The 22440-nt window shown below is 42.5% G+C and overlaps 1 protein-coding gene across 2 annotated transcripts in view; it reads left to right on the top strand.

Moving 5' to 3' along the window:
* Positions 1 to 22440, top strand: part of URB2 (URB2 ribosome biogenesis homolog) — a 30476-nt gene that overhangs the window by 3611 nt on the left and 4425 nt on the right. For both annotated transcript variants that reach the window (XM_053298336.1, XM_053298326.1), the window contains exons 3-9: positions 5478 to 5651; positions 6838 to 10219; positions 12678 to 12838; positions 13731 to 13841; positions 15235 to 15477; positions 16702 to 16792; positions 19784 to 19923. In XM_053298336.1, the coding sequence (XP_053154311.1) occupies positions 5478 to 5651; positions 6838 to 10219; positions 12678 to 12838; positions 13731 to 13841; positions 15235 to 15477; positions 16702 to 16792; positions 19784 to 19923 (4302 nt within the window). The remainder of the gene's footprint in view (positions 1 to 5477; positions 5652 to 6837; positions 10220 to 12677; positions 12839 to 13730; positions 13842 to 15234; positions 15478 to 16701; positions 16793 to 19783; positions 19924 to 22440) is intronic.

The following is a 22440-nucleotide window of genomic DNA, read 5'->3' as shown; positions in this document are numbered from 1 at the left end:
AGTTGTGTACAATCTGCATTTAACTAACAGCATGATTCTGTTCATGTCTAGTTAGAAGTAAGTTCAACTGAGTTCAGTGGGTAAGTGTGCAAGGGGATTGCAGCCATATAGTATGGGAACATGCACAATGCCGTGGGTATTTTGTGATGAAAGCAAACTACCTACACTTTTGTCTTAAAATACCTCAAACAATAAGAAAAAACATGTTGGCAGTCTGAGAAACTGCTCTAACTGTCATGCTGATCTGTGAAAGTTGTTAATTAATAATTAAATGATAGATAATAAACATTTTGCATAAGTGACTTTTACTACAAGTTTTGCATAAGTTTTTTTGAGAAAAATGAACTACCTTACACCTAATTAATATTACAGCATATGAAAAATGTTCATAATTTTAAAAAGTTTTGTTTTTTTGCACTTTGGTGCATCACATTATTATGTGTGCTTCTTCCTAGAGATCATCATCGTCTTCTTCCTCTAGTTTCTCGTCCTCTGGAGCTTCATTCTCCATCATGTTGTCATAAGCATCCTCTTGATTCTGTATGTTTTGAGATGCACAGAAACACATGTTGCAGCAGATCAACTCTGCTTTACGAACAAGCTGCATCTTGTTCCCTAGCATCTGGAGGTAGTGTATCCACACCTCACCAATTGAAGTACAGCCTTTGGAGCTGGGAGTTGATCTGTCATTATTGGTATCCAGACATCCCCTTCCATTTTCCAACCATATTTTTCAGGTGATGGGATTACACACTTCATTATTCCAAATGATTGTTTAATGGTGTGCTTGTAGTATTGCACGGTGTAATACATCTCTTGTAGGTGGAAGGCTCTCAGACTGGGCTTGTTTCTTGGTGAACAGCCACCACCTTAACCTATCAACCTGTGAGATCTGTGTATGAGACAAGTAAACCTGACATATAAATTCCCAGGCTTGCAAGTGCACTTATAATACGATCATTGGCATTCTTGAAAGCTTTCTAGGCTATGTGGGAATGTTGCATTTGCTAGTGTCAATTACTTTATCTTCATCATTAGCTTCATCACCTACTCCACTGTTTTTGCCTGTACAAGGAATGCTGCTTACATTTAGTTTGTGAGATCTAACTACTGATCATCCCATAAGCCAGCTAATGTCTGCAAGACAGGATTCTAGTAATTGTGGTTGGGAGTGATCTTTTACATTGAATGAGGTGTATACCAAACTTGGTTTTGCTGATGGTTTATGACAATCCAAAAGTTTACTTATTGTACTTGGGCATTTCTTCAGTGAGTGGTTTTGGGTTCTGCCTGTTAGCTCAGTTATTGGTGCCTCCTCTTCATCCTCACATCTCTGATATATAGCCATTGCTGTTCCAAGAAGGGTTCGTTTACTATGGGGCATATCTTCAGCTAAATCAATATTGTCTGTTGCAAAGAACATGAATCTTCCTTCAACTACATCAGGAGGCAAATAGATGCCATCATTGACCAGCATTCTTTCTACAACAGTTGTAGCTATCTATGCCTCAAGTCTTAAAATCCTGTTATAGACAACACACAAACCAAACTGATGCAACATGTTGACAAGTTTCTTGCTCCGAAAAGCTTGGCGATCTGCTATTGCAATTCCCAGTTGTTGAGGCATTTCATGGGTGGTCCTTAGAGTCTGACTTCTTGATTTGGACCTGGTCCTGGGACAAAAACAAAGACACTGTAGTCTGAGCTAAAATCATGGCATGCTGGTTGACTTCAGTCTTTTTCTCCCCTGTGGATAGGCTTGTGTTTGGTCCCTTGAGAACCCAACCGAAGAAGCTATACATTTCACTTGGAACATTCCGATCTTTAACTTCTGTAAGAACCAGAAAAATACCCATCTCTCTGCTTTGGTAATAAGTTTTCATAGAATCTTGGCAGCATCATAGAGTATTTTCATGTCATCATTTCCGTCAGTGTTGCTTTCTTCTGCTAACTGAATTGTAGGTTCTCTTAAAATCTTGATAGAAACATGTTCTAATTCATTCACTCACTTAGGTTTATGGAATTCTACACTTGGTATATCGTGTTGTATAAGTTGCTTTATTTTTTTGCAGCTGGGATATGTCCACATTATTTACCACAAGGATTCCTCTGTATGCCTCTTGAAGATGAGCCATGGTGACTCTATTTCCATCCACCAATGTATTCTCAAGCAGACTAAGGAATTCAGTTTTGACTGCCACCTCATTCGCCTTGCTTGGTTTTTGTGGGTTAAGTGCTGAGAGATTGACATTTGTTACATGTGTTGCCCAGTAGCGTTTGTGGTATTTAATGTCAATAGCACGTGCATCTTGAGGGTCAATGGATGTACAAAGCTTGACAAGCAGTTTCTCATTCTCACTTTTTTCAACTGCATCTTTAAGTGACTGATGAGCATTTTTGTAGCAACTAAATGCAAAGGGTCCTTGTAACCCGGTCCATTCTCACAAAACAAACACAATTCCCTTTTGTAAGGTGATGATCGAGATTGAGTAAAGGTTGACGGTACTGGGTCTTCCTCAGTACTCAATTTTATCTTTTTTTCATATTGTTCTTTGGCATGTTTGAACATTTTGGTATGAACAGTCTCTTGATAACATTTTCTATGCTTGAAGATCTTGCCATGTGACATCAAGTTTCCTACTAATCTCAGGAAAACTTTTGTCTCCATTCTGAGCACGCTCCCTGATAAAGCTCAGTCATTTTTCATAGGATATAGCAACAGGCTTCTCCACCAATGCCACATTTCTCTCTCTCTGACAGATGATACAAACTGAGTAGTCATTGTCATATCTTGCTACCTTAGCTCCACAAACTTCAGGGTGGGAAATGCCTTCTATTGTTAATCAATGAACAACAGTCTCAGCAATATTTGAGTGGCTCTGAGAATCTGAAACACACAAACACAAATTGAAAACTATATTAAAACAAACTTGTACATGCCAAAAACAACCTCAAACTAGGAAAATGTCATGATCAGCTGAGGTTCAGCTGGTTTCCACAACATGCAACTCCCCTTCCCCAAATCTCTGATAATGTTGAATTACATTTATATGTTATAAAAGGAGTTAAATCACTGACTAACTGTGGTTAATTACCTTGTTTGTTAGTTTAACAGACATGAATATTGCTTTTGCATTACATTATAAAGACTCAGCTCGAATCCAACAGATTGCAACATAGAGCACATTTGAAGATCTATGTTCAGGCAATACATGTGGCAAAGAAGCAATTCTTTACCCCCCGTATTGCAGCCCCAAGTTCACGTCCAGCGGAGTTGTTCAGGACTGTGAGAGGGCTAGTATGTGCCCCTCCTCCCTTGAATCAGAATCTGGAAGCATCGGTTACCCACTGTGATGTGTTTAATGAATTCTTTGTGGGGAAAATATCTCGTATTTGAGCCGACTTAGACTCCATCTCCACAATTACTTCAGTGTCTGATGTGGAGGTTTGCAGTGCCTCCTCTTGTGTGATTAGGTTTGATCAGTCCCAGTTTGTGACTTCTGAGGATGTGGATGAGCTGATTGGAACACTGCAGCCTACCACCTGTTCTCTTGACCCTTGCCTGACATGGCTTATACTATCTAGCAGAGGGATTGTTGGAGGAGGCCTGGTAGAGATCATAAATGCTTCTCTGAGGGAAGGCAGGATGTCTCTTTAAGGAGGCAATTATTAGACCATTTCTGAAGAAGCCTACCTTGGATCCCTCAGAGTTGAGCAACTGCAGGACTGTCTTCAGCCTTCTGTGGCTGGGTAAGATAATTGAGAGGGTGGTGGCCTCCCAGCTCCAGACCATCCTGGAGGAAACTGATTATCTAGACCCATTTCATACTGGCTTTCAGGTGGGCTATGGGGTGGAGACTGCCGTGGTCTGCCTAATGGATGATCTCCAATTGGGAATTGACAGAGGGAGTCTGACTCTGGTCCTTTTGGACCTCTCAGTGGCATTCGATACTATTGACCATAGTATCCTTCTGGAGCGTCTGAGGAGGTTGGGAGGCACTGCTTTGTGGTGTTTCCGGTCCTACCTCTCGGGCAGGTTCCAGATGGTGTCCCTTGGAGACTGTTGTTCTTCAAAATCTGAACTTTTGTATGGTGTCCCTCAGGGCTCCATATTGTCCCCAATGTTACTTAACATCTACATGAAACCATTGGGAGAGATCATTCAGGATTTTTGGTGCAGGGTGCTATCAGTATGTTGATGACACCCAAACCCCTGCTAACTTGGCAAAGAGGCACCTTTTAATGTGGTGATTCTCTTTATTTAGCAGGGGGAGAGTAACTGGCCCTATCCACCCCCAGCACAGTACCTCCAGTGACTGTTGCTGGTGTCTGTCTTATGTTTATTCTTAGATTGTGAGCCCTTTGGGGACAGGGTTCCATCCTTTTTGTTTATTTCTCTGTGTAAACCGCCCTGAGCCATTTTTGGAAGGGCAGTATAGAAATCGAATGAATGAATAAATCTATTTCTCCATGTCAACATCATTGGGAGAGGGCATAACCTCCTTAAATGCCTGCCTGGAGACTGCAGACTGAATCCAGATAAGACGGAGGTACTCATTGTGCAGGGTCAAAACTTGGGAGATTAGTTTGATCTGCCTGTTCTGGATGGGGTCACACTTCCCCAGAAAGAACAGGTATGCAGTCTGGGTGTCTCAGGTTGAGGTAGTGGCCAGAAGTGCCTTCTATCAGCTTCGGCTGATATGCCAGCTGTGTCCATTTCTTGAGATAAACGACCTCAGAACAGTGGTACATATGTTGGTAACTGCCAGACTGGAGTACTGCAATGCACTCTATGTGGGGCTTCTCTTGTATGTAGTCGGGAAACTACAGTTGGTCCAGAATGCAGCAGCCAGGTTGGTCTCTGGGTCATCTCGGAGAGACCATGTTACTCCCGTACTGTAGTTTTTAAAGGCACATCTTGTCACCCAGACTTTTAATTAAATATTGTTTTAAAATATTGTTTTAAATTTTTTAAATGGTTGTAATGTTCTAACTTTACTGTTATTTGTTTTGCTTTGTTGTAAACTGCCCAGAGACGTAAGTTTTGGGCAGTATAAAAATATGTTAGATTAAATAAATAAAATTCCTAAAAAAACACCTTTCTACTTTAATGAGGGATTATAAAAACCAGAGCAAATTCTCAGACTGCCAACATGGTTTTTCTTGTTTGTAGAATTATTCTGAAGATAATTACATAAGTGTTTTGCTTTTATCACAAAAATCCCACGTTTCCAGATCAACATATATGCTCCTGCACTAAATATTGTTATCATTATTATCATTAATTTTATCATTATTATCATCATTGTCAATTTTATCATTAATGCATTATTTAAAGCATTACTAAAGACTTGATCCAGCCACAATTAATTACTTCTAATGACCCTTGATATCAATGTGATAATTGAGCACATAGCCAACTTTCTTCCACTGAAATCAGTGAGACTGTTTATTTTATTTTATTTTTTTGGCTGCAGGTATTACTGGATTGGGTGAGTCACACACTTGTTTCTTGTTATAAGAAGCTTGAATTGCCAGATGAAATAATTGAGAAGCTTTGGGTATACCTGGACAACATTCTTCATAGCAGGAAACTGCAGAATATTTTGAAGGATGGAAAAACAATCACCCTGCGTTTTTCAATTGCACAGGTACAGTAATTCAAGATGTCTGTATTTACAGAGCATTATGGGTGGCCTCTATCCTCCTGCGCTCTGCTTTCCCCCCTCCTGTTATAGTTTTTCTCTGCTAATCTGCATGTCTGTTTGCTGATCTTGTCATGTTCCCTTATGATACTGTGTTGTATCCTAACTAGTGTGAGTTCAAGCACAAGTGCTCTTCCCTGCCCGCTCCCTTCCTATTGCATCTCTGAGTCCCTTGAAGAGTTCAGGGACTTCTGGAAACCAGTTACCAGTGCCCAGTTTCTGGGGGTTCCCTTCTCCCACTACAGTCACACTGCACTGCATCCCATGCTATCCTTGATGGTCCTCTCAAGTGGACTTTAGGAGCTTTTTTGCAGTGGGAGGGTCTTGGGGAGTTGCAGTAGAGAGGAGAGGACAGGAAAATTGCTTACCTGAATGCTATTGCTCATGCACTAGATAGACTATAGCCTATTGGACACACTGTCCTATAATGTGTAATAGCCACTTATACACGGCGGCCAATATTCAGACTAACCATCCACCAGCCTGCCAGGTTTTTCCATCACACAAGGGGGGTGGGAAGAGAGATTTTCAGTGATCTCCTTTTCCCTTTTCAGTTGCCTGTGCCTCCAAAAACTATCTTCCTGAGGGTCTCTCAGTCCTCAAGGACATTGATTCTGGAGACAGGGTGACTGCATAGGGAAGGAGAGAGTGCCGGAAATCACACCACACTTTGCTCATTAGAAAAACTGGGCAGACAGCAGAGGGTTTCAATGTTCTTATTTAGATTCTATCTAGCTTTTGACCAAAGGTCCCAAAGCGGGTTACAGTGTCAATAAAAAAAGCAATAAATACATTAATATGTCTGTCAACCTCTCTGATGTTGGCTGCTGTGTGCCTGTGTGTGTGTATGTATGTGTACAGCTGTACCTCATTATCTGTGGGGGTTCAATTCCCTCAGATTATCATGGGTAACGAAACAGTGGATATTGAGTCTATGGGATCACAGGGATTTGGTTCCCAGACCAAAAAAACCCAACAACACTAAAAGGCAACTACTATATTTCAGTAGGCCTTCCTCTATTAAATTTATTCGGGATATCAGACAGTATCGTTGATCTTAATTTCTGTGTTAATTAATTTCTTAATTTCAGAACATTGACCATGATTTCTTTGTTTCTTGTTTAATCTTCAGGTCATAAATGAAAGGCTTTCCATTTATTACACTCAAAAAACCCTGAGGAATATCAACACAGTGCTAAGTTGTTGTAGCGGCATCCTTTCCACACCGCTCTCCATCGTTTATACCGCAAAATTTGAATTGCTGGTGGATCTTCTGAGCAAGTTGTCCTGGTTAGGATGCTGGCAGTTGTCATCCAAAGATGCTATATTCTCCCAGTTGTTCGATGTCCTTCAGCTGACCTTCAAGCAGTACCTCCTGATTCAGAGGCAGCAAAGCAATGCAAATCGTGTATTTGGACAAGTGACTAAACACCTGCTTCAACCTTGCCTGCTCCTGAGACATTTGCTCACAGCTGGGGTGTGGATGCAGTCAGATGATGGTCATGGCCACCAACATGTGAGCAAGGAGATTCGTAACTGTGTAGACACTTTGCTGAGGGCTGGACTCTTCCAGTCGGAGCTCTTGCCCTCCTATAGAGAGGAGCTGATGCCTGAGAAGGAATCCTGCAACATAAAGAAAGGGCCTCTGAAAAGTCTCCTGCTGCCAGCCAGCACAATCCAGGCTGCGTTAGAGGATGCAAGTTTTTGTGAGCCAGCTCTTCATGGGAAAGTGGTAGCAAATTCAGTGCCTCTGCTCTTTAAGCTCTTTTTGGAGTCTTATAATAAAGCTGAAAACCACCTAGTCTGTTTCCACATGCTGACCAGACTTTTTGGCTGCCTGAGGATTTCTTGTCTAAAAGGAGATCTTTGGAATGACAAGCTTTCTCCCTCTGAATGGAGCCCAGAGCTCCTATCAGTGGAGCAGCTTCTGAACTCTGTGCTGAGCAACAGTATCTATAATGTTGCTGTTGACAGGATTCGGCATAAGGAAGTCCAGTTTCACTTTTACCGCCGATTGGCACAGACTCTGATAAATTACTCACAGGCTACTATACCTGCCTGGTTTAGATGCCTCAAGGTCTTGATCTCATTAAATCATTTGATTGTAGAGCCTGATTTGGATGACTTGGTGGCCTCTGCTTGGATTGATGCAGAAGTCCCTGAGCCACGTACAAAAAAGGCTCAGGAGGCTCTTGTTAACGTGCTCTTCCAGACGTATGCCAAGTTGCGGCAGTTCCAAAAACTCTTTGAAGAGATTGTGTCTGTCATCTGCCGTCCGGCTGCAGAAGAATTAAGGCTCCCAGTTCTGCCTGCTGGTATCAGAACCAAGCTCTGTGATTGCCTTCTAGATCTGCCACCTAATCAGATACTGGACATCTTATCTCTCATATTGGAGAAATGTCAGACATGCATTATTCCAGAAGTCAAAGGTGATTCTGATGCAGCCTTGAAACTTCATTCCATGAGTGTGTTGCTGCATTCGATTCTGTTCAATATGAGGAGCTTGGATGATTCCACCCCATTGCCTGTTGTGCGTCGGTCTCAGAATCTGTTGGAGACAATGAAGGGAGAGGTCATCCAGGCTTTGTTGGACCTACTGAAGGATTGCCAGGCAGAGGAAGGGGATCTGGAACTTTGGGCAGAGAAAGTTAGGGACTCTACTCTCCTCCTTGCTTGCACTTGGGTAATGACTGATACACTGTTTGAGTTAAATTGCAGCAAGTATGTCTCCTCACTTGCCAAAACAGCTCTTGCAGGTTCTGATTTGACTGTAAGCTGCTGGGACTTCTCGGCTCTTCTCCCTGGCTTGGATGTACAGTACTGGGAGAAGATAGTAAAGCTTCTAGGCTCTTCATACGCAGGGAGTAGATATTGCATGGAATGGCTAATGCTTCAGAAAATGAAGAAAATGTTGATGCATGCCAGCTCTCAGACTGAGGCCTCATGTCAGACTTTGCAACTTGCTGCAGCTTTTGTCCTTCATTCTGGAAAACCTTTTATGACCGGAGAGGAGACTGAACCGTGGGATGGCAATGCAGGCACCATAGATAGTTTCACTTACCCAACTGCACACTGGCACCTTGTAGTCTCAAACCTTCTTATCCTACACCCCTATCTTTCCCTGAATGATACACTGTATGTTGCAGAAGTGCTCCTGAAGACACTGCTGGTGAGTCAAATGCAGGTGGCTCTTGCTGACAACAATGATTCTTTAATCACAGTTGGAAAGGTGTCCAGAGATCTTCTCTGCAGTCCTCTTCTTCCAGAAATGCAGCTGCTCCACTCATCTTTCATAAGCCACATAATTCAGCATTGTTCTAGTGTGCTATACCCTACAGTTCAGAATGCGACCTACCAGCCTCTTAAACAACTGTCTGCAGAAAATATTCCCTGGTGTGAAGGCATGCCATATGGCCACAGTGCCAGTTTAGGGCCTAGAGATCAACCCTCCATGTGCTGGATAACGATGGAGGAAGTTGCTCAGAATATATTATCCTTGGTGAAAGAAAGACCTGTTGCTTTGGAAGAGCAGGATATCAAAAAGCTTTTGAATTTGCTGGAGATAATGTCCTCATTGAATCTGGACAGCCTCTTCCCTGTGGACCACATTCGATGTTTTCTTTTGCTGGTATCTTTGGCTGCCAACACCAGAGCAAATGTTGCATGCCATGAGGCTTTATCTTTGAAGTTCCTGGCAACCTGCTTCCACCTCCTAGCATGCCTACAGACTGGCAGAAATGTAAACTCATCCTTCAAGGTTTTGCATGCCAGTGATGTTCTTGAAGTTCTCCTAACCTCCATGTTTTCAGTCTGTGAGACTTTTGTCGGCATTCGCTTAACAGCTGCTCCTTGGGATGAACTTCTTCGTGCGATCCAAACCTTTTTGGAACTTTATCTTCAGATAACTCTTGAGAGGAGGCAGAGTGTGCAACTAAACATGGAAAAATTCACATCTTTCCTCACAACATGCCAGCTGTCGGCAGCGAGAGGGAAACACTCTGAGAACTGGAGCCCTGCAGCCGAGCAGCTTCTGTTGGTGGCACTAACTGCAGAGTGCCACGTTCTGACTTTGCACCTCCAGCAGCAGCATGGCAAGCGGCAGGCTTCAGGAATGTTGCCTACTTTGCTTGAACAGGCAGTGCTACAGACAGGAGCAACCATCCAGCTCTGCCTTAGAAACAACACAAAAGGACAGCCATTGCCTTTAGCACTGATACCGTGCCTTGCTACCCTTCTGAAAGCAGATTTAGCTTGTGCACATCCGGTGGGCCTTGGGACTGGGGAGGATGAACAAAACAGTCCTAAGGAGCCAACCAAATCTCAGCTCTCTCACAGTGAATTGTACCAACAATTTTACACCAAGATGTTGAAAGAGCTTCACTTGGCAAATGGCAACATCCAGTTCCTTTGCTCTGCACTGCAGTTCTTAACTGCCTTCTGTTCTGTGCCAGACTTGTATCCTGCCCAAGAAATGCCCATTGCTGTATTTCACACCATCAGGAAACTACTTGCGGGTATGGAATTGTAATGCTCCCTAACCCCTCTATCAAATATAGGAGCAAGGTGACGGGTTAAAACCATTTAAGAAAGTCTGTCTAGTGATGCTAGGATTGACCAATGTGTGTCGGTTCCTAAATCCAGGAATGGTTGATATTAGCACAGAAGGTTAGTGCAGAAATAGTACTAAAGTCCTTGGGGGAGAACCATTTGGCATAACTTTACAATGTATCCCCTGTGGTAGGTTTCCTGGCACTCATTTCTATAGCTCTGCTGTCTAAAATTCAACATTATTTCAGGCTCTTCACAGACTTCAGATTGTGGCCACTAATGTAGAATTTGAGAGTTAAGAACATAAGAATAGCCTTCTGGATCAGGACCAAGGCCTATCTAGTCCAGCATACTGTTTCACACAGTGGCCCACCAGATGCCTCCAAGAAGCCCACAGGCAGGACGTGAGGGTTTGCCCTCTCTCCTGATGTTGCTCCCCTGCAACTGGTTGCTCAAAGACCTGAGCATTCTTAAACTTGCCAATAGATTTTTCATCATCTCTTTTTTTAAAAAAAGAAGAAGCAGTTTCTGTCCCCAATTATTGTAAGCCAGAACTTTAAAGGGGGGAACGTATTGTGGATTTTCTGCTGAATATTTGCAGATCAGAGGCAGTATGGATCAGTCTTCAGACCTGGGTGGGGAGCAGACTTCCAGGAGAGCTCAGAGGCTGGACAAAGGGGGTTGTAAGTTGGGTCTCAAGCGTTCTAGGACTGAAGCTCTGGGAGCCAGAAGCAGCAGTTAGGTGAGCTGCTGTCCCAACAGCAAGAGCCTGCTTCTGCAGGGCTTATCAAGGCAGAAGATCTGAGGCTGTGTGCCACCTCATTCGTACTGGCAGCTGGGTCTGGCCTCTCCCTTGCACTTGAGTAGACTCCCTGCTTCCCAGGAGACCTTTCTGTGAAAACCCAGGCCGTGCTTCCAGGCGCTCCTCCACCGTACTTGTAATTCCTCCCATGTTTTTTTATGGTGGCGAGCAGGCTGCCTGAGAGCCTCCTCAGGGTCTGGATAGTTGAACGGTAATAAAGGGTCAGCTGGCTTGCTTGCACTTCTAGAGGATCACCTAAGGACCCCATTGAGGGGTCATGCGCCGGGGGGGGGGGGGGGACATCTTCCCTGGGGCCTGCAGACCTGTCAGGCTCTTCCAGGCTCAGGTCAGCTTTCGGTAAGGTGCCTTCTTGTGAGTCGTGTGGACCCTCCTCTTGGTGTGGGGGGGGGCTCCTCAGAGGAGTCCTCTGTAGATTCATCTGAGTCCATCTCCCTGCTCAAGTCCTCCTCAGGTGAACCAGGGTCGATCATGACACTGGACCCCACTGGGTCCTCCCATGCTGCCTCATGGCTAGATGAATGCAGGAGGCAATGGGCAGCATCTAGATAAAGTCAGTCATGATTAAGTCCCACTAGCTGGCATTTCATGCAGAGGAATGTTGTGTGCTGTTCTGAATATTTTGTACTGTTTTTATGCTTGTGTTTTAATTTTTTTAATCAGATTTGTTTTTATTTTATTTTTAGCTCAATGTTTTAATGTGTCTTTTTTATAACCTTGTTTTTAAATTTTATTGTGAGCCGCCTTGGGATTTTCTTAATGAAAGGCGGGGAATAAATTTCACAATAAATAAATGTCAGTGTTATTTGAAATCTGGCAACTGCCCAGATTAAGTCATTCCACAGCAGCCCTGTTGCCAAACATGGGGCATGAGTGGGACTTCGTCATGGCTAACTTAGCTCCCCTTAATTTCAGATAGTCATGGCTACCTTACGTCCCATTAATTTCAGTGGGGCTTAGTCTGGATGCTGCATTGTATACTTAGTTACTAGGAAACCTCCCATCTCCTATCTACAGCAGCTATTGAAGACTTCCAACATGAAATTCATGTGGCAGGAAAAGCTTGACTTTGTGAATATAGGAATCTGCCTTATGGCACGTCCATCTCATTCTATGCTATCCATACTAATGGGAGCAACTCTTCAGAGTTACAGACAGGGGGCTCTTCCAGCCCTACCTGGAGATGCCAGGGATTGCACCTTTCTCTGCTTACAATGCCGGTGCTCTACCACTGAGCTATGATCCCTCCCCTAACTGAAGAATAGTGAGGGCCTGGTGAATTTCTCAGCTAAGTGAGGTTTGAACCTGGATATTCCCACTGCACAGTACTATGCTGACTTCTGCAGTTGAGGCCTATGCCAACTAGAGGGTGGTTATCTAGTTTGGAAGCATATATATGTTATGAATAGTAGAAAATAGTTGATTGCTACTTCAGTACAGTTCTGTATATTAAGTGTGACGGGGAAAGGGTGTGTTCTCTGCCTGAAAAACATTAAGGCTCATGCAAATCCACTTTATAACTGATCCTTAAAATGGTTCAGCATCTAACAGTATATTCCATGGGTCTAAACTTTCCGATGATTGTTTATTTTGTACCTTTGCAGGTCCTGGAGTCACAGTCCAAGTGATTCAAGATCTGGAAATGCAGCTAATGGAACTGATTGCCCAGCTGGTGAAGAACTGCACAACTGGTGACTTCTGCACCATGTTGAGGCTGTTGCTTGAGGGACTAGATGTTTGCAACATGTGGAATATAAATCCTCAAGTAGGGACATTTCGTTTATTTGCTTATCTTTCAGATGGATAGCCTGTCATGAATCAGTAAAGGCCAACCCCATCCCACCCTGCTTTTCTATTACAAGCTCTTTCTTAGTACCATATGAGGAGACATCCATGTGTAACTTCTTATGCACATATTAAACTGCCTCTTACTGAGTCAGACCATCTTACCCAGTTGCACTGGCAGTGACCTTCCGAAGTCTTGGCCAGAAGGCTTTCACATCCCATCTTTTGGGGAGACCTTTTGCATGCAAAGCATGTGCTCTTCCAACTGAGCTAGGAGTCCTCCCCAAAAGCACTTTAGCCTTTCCTGTGTGAATGAACGCCTTAAGTGGGGAATTGAAGCCAGGTCTCTGGACTCAATATATCATTCTATCTATGTTTGCTGTATAATATGCCTTAACATTTGAGTATCGGCAACTACATGACCAAAAACACAGGCATGGGGCTGTTGTTTCCAGAACACATTCCTCTTTCCTTTGTTAATTCTTGAGCCCAGCTGCAAATGCACGCACAACTTGTCAAATGTCAGAGTAGCTGTAATTCCAAATAGTTCACTTTGCTCTCTATGCATGCACAGTCAACTCTTGCTCTTTGCTGAGTCTACATCTCTTCCATGATAGACTAGACTGTGCCGGGTGACTCTGATCTGCCTTTTATAAAATAAAAAGGTTTTGTCAGTAATATATTTCATCTATGGGTTATTACAATGATGTGTTGTAACAATGAAGAATTTTAAGACATGTGCAAAAGACCTTTTCTGATGAGAACTCTATCAGAGAATTGGCGATAAAAGAAAATTTTCACTCAAAAACATTGAAACAAATGAGTGAGCATTTACTCATTATTGCGGGTTTTTCTCCCTTTGTTTTGTTTAGGAAGTATTATCATCTGTTATGCTAATCAAAGTGCTACTTGAGTGTCCTTTAAATGGAGAGAAAGAGAAGGCATTCTGGCTTTCCAGTCCCCAGATAATCACTGCTTTAGTTGTAAGTATCACTGTAATCAGAAATGGCTGTTTATTGAAAAGATTTGTATTTATTGAAAATGATACTTCCAAAAGCCTCAAGCCTATGTCAGTGACATGACATCCAATCCCCATACAGTAGCTGGAAAGTGGAGAACTCTTCTTGCTCCTGTTCTCTCTCCCAACTTTTTTTTTTGTAAAAGAGGATAGATTCATGCTTTGTCATAGGGGAGAAGTGGCACACCATCTCCAAAGAATCAAAATTTAAATAAAACATTTTAGGTAGGTGAATGAAGGAATAGCCTTGCTGTTTTGTGCAGCTTTTTAATGTTTTGTTTAAAAGGATTGGATTGGCAAGAAAGGAGGCACCCAGTGCTCAGCTCCCGAAAAGACCAACAGCCTGAGACAACATTTTATTAATCTGTTGTTTGCTTCTTTTAATATTGTAAACCACTTTGGGTGCCTTTGTCAAGGCAGAAAGGCGGTATAAAAATGTAGTAAGTAAATAAATATGCTATGCACAAGAGTCAAACAGTAGGAGAGCACCCAGTTTTTGGATGAAGTGGGTAATGTTGCTCCCCCCCCCGGATGTGTATGGAGCCAGATCCCTTTTTGCTGGGGTGCCTTTAAGGGCAGGGAAGGGTGCACCCTACCCACCACATTCCCCCCGGTACTCTGTGTATAAATAGTGCGGCAGGGCGGCAGCGTACCTCCTTGCTGCTCCGTTGTTTGCACATGATGCATTATGAGCCCATGATGCAGTGCTGCTGCAATATCAAATGAAGGGGTGCTTTGCAGTGCTCTCTGTAATAGAGCACTACTGGCAACAGTAGATTCTTCCTGTGACGCTTGTCCAGTCATAGTAGTAAAGGATATGCTTTTTGGGAAAGTATTGCATTTTCCCCAGGTACTACATGTAATATTCCCAATGCTGGGAAAAAGCAGTATCCCTAGAGTAGAAGTGCAGCATCGCAACATCTGGAGTGTGTGCATCAAATGAGTAAACTCGATTGAGCTAAAAATTGATTATGACTTGCTGTCAAAAGCATATGTAAACATGTACAAAGTCAGACTTGAAATATGTTGGATATAGCTACAGAGTTGATCACACTGATATACAATGGATATTTATATTCCGCTTTTCATAGATATAAATAAATAAAAATGGCTCCCTGTTCCCAAAGGGCTCACAATCTTAAAAAAGAGACATAAGATAGACACCAGCAACAGCCACTGGAGGGATGCTGTGCTGGGGATGGATAGGGTATGCACACAGACATGAATTTACAGTTATTGTTGCACGTTCAGAAAAATATTTTGTTTCTGAATTTTAATTGCATGAATGCCTGCTTGGAGTGGAGAAGAAGGCACATACTTCCTTTTTCGACTGCCTTTTTTCCTTCCTTTTGACATAGGTGCAGACCAAAGAGGCTTCTCAAGATCAAGCGATGGTTCCTTCACTCATTGTGCCTATACTGGAGACAGTGGCTATTCTCCTGCGTCAGGGAGAAGGGATTATCTCCAACCCTCATCATGTTTCTCTTGTCTTCAACATTCTTCTGACTGTTCCTCTTGACCATCTGAAGATAGAGGACTATGGTAGCATCTTCCTGGGAATTCATGAAATTCTCTTTTCCATACTACAGTGCCACCCTAAGGTAATGGGCAGATAGTCTTTTCATTGTTTTGCCTTGTCTCACTTTTAAAAATAAGATCTGGGAGTTCTGTAGTGATTTCTGCTTGTTCAACAACAGCTGTAATACAGATGGGTAGCAGAATATTATAAGGCTATTCACATGAGAAGCCTAACCCAGGCTAGGGCAGCCCAGCCTGGGTTAGGTTGCTCGTATGCTGCACTGGGATTGTCCCGGTGCTGCTGCCTCACCTAACCCTACTTTTAACCCTGGCCTTTAGCCAGGGTTAAGGGCACAAGGATGTCCTCAGTCCCGGCACCTTGTGTATGCTTGTGTTGCACTCAGTCCAAGTGTACACAGAGTTGGGTGCCTAGAATGTCTGACTCCTGGGTGAATCACCCAATATACATTGCACGGTGCATGGAGGGATTCCTGGAGACTGGGGAAATGAGTCCCAGCCTCCAGGGAACCATGCTGCACAGAGCAGTGTGGCTCATATGGGCTCGCGGCAGCACACCAAAGATTTGCCAGCCAATTTGTCTGGTGGGAAGGTAGTTGAAACTCTGCCTGCCCTCGCCACCCTGGTGGCGATCATGAGTATAGCCTTTCTATATTTTACTGTTAGGAGGAACTGTATCTCAGTGACTAAATTTCTATATTGAGACCTAAGGGATATCCAAAACCCATCAGAGGACCACTTCTGAGGTTGCACTTTACGTGATGCAGGTCTTAAGGCTACATTTGCATATACTTGCTGGTTTAGAATGAATGAATGAAAATACACATACACACACTCTCTCACACACACACTGAAGTCCAGGATTTACAGTAGTTCATAATAAAGAACTGCGAACAGTACACACAAAGGATTTGAGTCTAGCAATCTTATGCATGAAAGAAATCAGTGTGAAGAGCTAGTCTTCAAATGCTGTAGAGCAGAGGTTTTTCAGCTTGGATTAGCTGGTATTCTATAGTATTTGGGGACTCCTTCAGTTTATGTACAAGTCTGCTGGACTCAAGTCCTTCACCTCTACTGTTCACATTATTTTATAATGGATTTCTGTACATCCTAACTTCAAATTAAAGTAGTTAAGTTTTGCTTCCACAGTCTGTCTATGCCAAATCTTTGGCAACCTTTTGTAGATCTTACAACTCGACATTTAGGTTTGGGGTATAATATTAGATTGCCCCCCCATCCTGTCCCCCCCCCCCACAAGTGCTACAATGCTGTATTTAATTGTTTTGCAGGTGATGCTCAAGGCAGCTCCGTCTTTCCTGAACAGTTTCTATAGACTGGTTATTTCTGTTATGCATGATGGAAGACAGAAAGGAGATGGAGGTTTGATACTGATTGTTTCTGTATCCCATTTGTTCCTTTGCTATGATGCAATACTACCTTATGTAGAATACTTTTGCATAATGAGGCAGGCTGCGTATATCAAAATTTGTACAGAACAGAAGTTTAGGCTCTTCAGCCATGCAGTGGTTCTTCAGATAGTAGCCACTTGTAGAACAATGAAAGATGGCTGCCAGATTAGGCACTACAGGCAGTTCTGACAGCAAGAGCCAGTTCCTACATCACACCCATGTGTTCCCTGAACATATGTATACATAATGCACGTATACTCCTTCCATTTGCTACTCATGACCACCTCTGTCTAAACTTTTACTGCACATGACCATGGGTTAGCTGCCTGCAGAAGCATTTGCCTGTTGACAAGCAGCCAAGAAAACTTGGTCCTATGGGTTAGGAAATGGATTTCAGACTAGGACTCAGTTCTGCTGATGTCATTTTGGAAAGCAAAAGTGTGAGAGTTCAGCTCAGGAACATTAAGGCAGTACATCAGAAAGTTGCTGTAGTGCCACCACTATTATTTTCCATGAGTCTGACCACAAAATAGCCTTGGTCCTCCTGCCAAAGGTGCATTGTACATTGTTCATTCTCACATTAGCCAGTGTTGCTACAAAACACAATTACCCACCGTTTGGTTGGTCCATGTATGCACACAAGTTCTGATGCACTCAAGAAGCTCCTGTATGTACAAGGCACGAAAGGTTCTGAGCATAATTTTGAGTGTATTTGTGAAGTTCCCAACATTGAGATGAATAGGAAAGTCTACATATGAAGCATTCCTTGTATATGTTGGAACTTCTGTGTATATTTGGGTAAGAACCTGCAATGTAAATTCCTGTAGCCTGTAACACAGTAAGGGGGGACAAAGAGAGAAGAGCTGTTCTTCTGGTAGCAAGCATGACTACCCTTAGCTAAGCAGGGTCTGCCCTAGTTGCATATGAATGGAAGACTTGATGTGTGAGCACGGTAAGATATTCCCCTTAGGGGATGGAGCTGCTTTGGGAAGAGCAGAAGGTTCCAAGCTCCCTCCCTGGCTTCTCCAAGATAGGACAAGATTTTTTTATTGAACCAACAAACTACCAAAGCATACAGTGTGTTACCAAAGCACAATTATATACAAAGTGGTTGTTTGTACATGATATATCTACAAAGATTTACACACAATGATTTGGAAACCCACAAGGTTGTGGAAAAAAATGTGGCTTGTTCGGGAGGGTCGCAAGGAGAAAGCCACTTCTCAAAAAGGCCACATTAAAGTTCATTTGAGCTTTGCCAGAAGGCATCTTGAAGATTCTGATGCCAAATGGAAAAAGGTCTTATGGTCAGATGAGACCAAGATTGAACTATTTGGCCTCAACACCAAACAGTACACCTGGCGTAAATCCAACGCAGCTCACCATCCACAACACACCATACCTACAGTGAAGCATGGAGGTGGCAGCATCCTGTTGTGGGGGTGTTTCTCTGCCTCAGGGACTGGGGCTCTCGTTAGAGTAGAAGGAAAAATGGATGGGGCAAAATACCGTCAGATTCTGGAAGAAAACCTGCTACCCTCTGCCAGACAGTTGAGGATGGGCAGAAGATTCACCTTTCAACATGACAACGATCCGAAGCACGCAGCAAAATTGACCACACAGTGGCTGAAGGGGAAAAAAGTGAACGTCCTCATGTGGCCCAGTCAGAGCCCAGACCTAAATCCCATAGAAAATCTGTGGGGAGATTTGAAGATCGCAGTCCACCAACACCTACCATCCAATGTGACCAAACTTGAACAGTTCTGTATGGAGGAGTGGGCAAATATTGCTCTGTCTAGATGTGCAAGGTTGATAGAGAAGTATCCCAACAGACTCAAGGCTGTTATTAAAGCAAAAGGTGGTTCAACAAAATATTGACATTGGGGTGTGTGTGATCCTTTTTCAATCTCAATAATTCTTGTTTTTTATTTCTGACACTTTTTCTGGACTGTAATTGTGATGTTCTTCAGTTGGGTGTTATAGGTTGCATTGGATAAGTACAGCTGGTGAAGGGAATTTTCTTTGTGTTTTCATTTCAGGATGTAAGGGAACCAGAATTTAAGGTCTATCAAAGGGGGTGATTCTTTTCAATACCAACTGTATATGCAGGTAGTACTGTAACTTGGGGGTGGGGGATTTCAAGGCACATCAGGGCTGAGAGAGATTCCTGCCTTCAACCTTGGAGAAGCCGCTGCCAGTCTGTGAAGACAATACTGAGCTAAATAGACCAATGGTCTGACTCAGTATTTCTCCAATTTTTGGAAGCTTTTACTGATATATTAACTGGCTGGAAATGATCATCATAAAATGTCCTGTTCTCTGCAATCCCATGTGAATGTACAAGAATGGTACTACTACTACTGTGAACACTTATATACTGCTTTCAACAAAAGTGCTCAACATGCTTTACATGGGAAAATACAAAATAAATAAGATGGTGTCATGTCTCTCAGCACTCAGTTTAACAGGAAATATGAGACTGACACCGGCAACAGCCACTGGAGGGATGCTGTGCTGGGGTTGGATAGGGACAGTTGCTCTGTCCCTGCACAATAAAGAAAATCACCACTTTTAAAAGGTGCCTGTTTGCTCAGTTAGCAGGGATAACATGTTTGTTTGTTTGTTCTCCTTTTAAATTAACATAACTAAAGTGTCCGTACAAATTAAGATGAGATTCAAATGTCAGTCTCATTCCTCTATGTAGAGCTCTCTTTTGTAGTAAGGGATAACTTGGATATTTTATTAAACAATTTATTTTAAAAGCTCTTTTATTTCTCTGCCTCTTCAGTTTGGCAAACTGCAAAACAAATATAAAAACCCAATGTGGTGGTAGGTTAATGTTGGTTTCTCTTTATGTTTATGTTTCTCTTTATGTTTGCAAGAATAAAAAAATCATGTGTGGGTGTGGTTTTTTGTTTTAATATAGATATTAATCTCAGATTTTTAACTTGTTTTTTCTAAGGGACCACAGATGAATTTGGAGTGATATTGAAATGTGCCCACTTGGTGGAGCGGATGTATAGTTACATTGCTGCAAAAACAGAAGAGTTCACTGCATTATCTGCCTTCATTGTGGCCCAGTATGTGATTGAGCTGCAGAAGGTAATAATCAGCTATATATGCTAAGGACATATTTATTTTTAAGAACAGGAAGTAAGATATAATTAGGAGGACATGTTGGGGAAAATAATGTGTTCAGCATGCATCAGATGCTATAAAAAGACTGTAAAACTGTGCAGAAAAACTCTGGAACATTACAGAAATTTGAAACCAAGGTAGAATTTTATTAAGGTTTGGACATGCATCATACTAGTCTTTTAAATATTGCTGTAGTGTACAAGTAGAGAACAGACTGAAATGTTGCAACGCTGAACTTATTTCCTTGCTTAGAAGCAAAATCCATAGATCGAACTCATTAGGAAAGATTTATTTCTGAGTAAGTGTGATTAAAATCAAAGTGTAGTATGCAGGGCACACAACTGACACATGCATGCCTTGCTTCAAAAAATGATGTAATATTTTTGGAATTGCTTTAATTTAGTCTAGGTTCTCACTTCTGTGCCAGTTATACAGCAGGCTGATTTGTGTGTTGTGGGGGAATACTTTAGAAGGAATCTCCACTGCTTCTGATTTTTAACCTGCCTCCTGCTGTTTCTTCACAGCCTGTGAGTTTTGCCCAACTGTGCTTTGAATGTTAGAAATTAAGGTTTGTGTGCTTCTTCCGCCCCTTGCACACTCCAGTTGGCTCTCAGACTTCCTTTTTTGCTTTAACCAGAGTTTGCTTTAGTGTCCAAATTGGTAACCATGGTGTAAAGTGGATTTCCAGTTTTGGTTTGGAGGCAAACAAAGCCAGAGAACAATTTGTTATGGGATGGCTAACAATGTTTATTTTATTATTATAATTTGTGGTAACCCTAGTTTGTCTGATATGGATGTCATGACAAACTATGGTTACAGCAAACCTGGAAGTGTGTGAAATCAAAATGTGAGACAAGAAGAAGAAATCAAAATGTGAGACAACATGAGCCTGACGCATGTTCCCAACAGCCAAATATGGTTTGGCCATGACATTGGAACCAGTGTCTCTTCTGCTGATAGACTAGCTTAATTTGGGATGTTCACTTGCTCAGAAGCAGGTATTACTATCTGTATTCCAAGTTGCTCTTGGCATATCTCTGTTGTGTTGTGTTTTCCTCCATTTTTAACACATATGTTAACCAATTCATACCCATTTCAACATTTGTGGCACCTTATTGGGGAAGAACAGGTAGAGAGAGAATTCTGAATTAAATCAGAATTAAATGATTTAATTCAGATTAAATCTGAGCCATTTTTGGATGGTTGATATATAAATGAAATAAACCAGTGGGAGAAACCCTTCTCACAAACACTCAAATAATAAATTTCCCGAAGTTGCCAACACATAAGGGTTGCTCTTACAATTCTTAATTGGGTGGAAGCCTCCTACTCAAATTTGGGAGGCGGTGTGGTTAGGGGGCACATGCTAACGCACAAACCTACTTAAAATGGGGATGGACCTGGGGGGCGGGGTGTCACCAGAGCACCCCTCCCCCCCCAATGTCATGCAGACATCCACAAGCTCATGTGAAATACTGAATATCACATCTGTCATTTACAGAGAGCAATTTCCTGTTACTAATGCGGGCAGGGGGGAGACAAATACAGAAGAATCTGAATATGTGAAGATGCTCTCTACACAAACACTAGCTAAGTGGTCAGAGTATAGGAAACTGCCCTTCTGCTCATACTCCTGTCCCTGGTCACAGTCCCTGTATATTACAAGTACCATCTCTCTTTCCTTTCTGCTATTATTAAAAATTTTTAAAGTCCATGTTATATGCAGAAGACTGCAACCAAAATAATATTCACAACTGGATTTTAAGCCACGATCTTGCTAATTCTGGTTTGGTATTTGGAGAATTCACCAACAGCATCAACCTATGTCAAAATGTTTTTTCTGGCTCTCTACCTACAAACATTTAGTATCAAAATGGCAGCTGTAATTGTTTGCTGAGATATTTATTATTATTATTATTATTTATTATTATTATTTTGATTTCTATACCACCCTTCCAAAAATAGCTCAGGGTGGTTTACAAAGAGAAACAATAAATAAATAAGATTGCTTCCTGTCCCCAAAGGGCTCACATTCTAAAACGAAACATAAGATAGACACCAGCAACAGTCACTGTGCTGGGGGTGGATAGGGCCAGTTACTCTCCCCCTGCTAAATAAAGAGAATCACCACGGTAAAAGGTGCCTCTTTGCCCAGTTAGCAGGGGCACAGATTGACAAAAGGAAGCTCTTCTACACACAACGATAATCAGCCTATGGAATTCTCTGCTACAAGATGTGGTGTCAGCCAACAGCCTGGATGGCTTTAAGACAGGTTCAGATAAATTCATGGAGGACAGGTCTATCAATGGCTACTAATCGGGTGGCTGTGGGCCACATCCAGCCTCAGAGGCATGATGCCTCTCAATACCAGTTGCAGGGGAGCAACAGCAGGAGGGAGGGCATGCACATACCTCTTGCCTGTGGGCTCCCCAGAGGCATCTGGCAGGCCACTGTGTGAAGCAGGATGCTGGATTAGATAGG

The sequence above is a fragment of the Hemicordylus capensis genome, chromosome 1 (genome assembly GCF_027244095.1).
Source record: "Hemicordylus capensis ecotype Gifberg chromosome 1, rHemCap1.1.pri, whole genome shotgun sequence".
Taxonomy (NCBI): domain Eukaryota; kingdom Metazoa; phylum Chordata; class Lepidosauria; order Squamata; family Cordylidae; genus Hemicordylus; species Hemicordylus capensis.
Note: the sequence above shows the minus strand (reverse complement) of the source record. Positions and strands in the feature narration are given on the sequence as shown.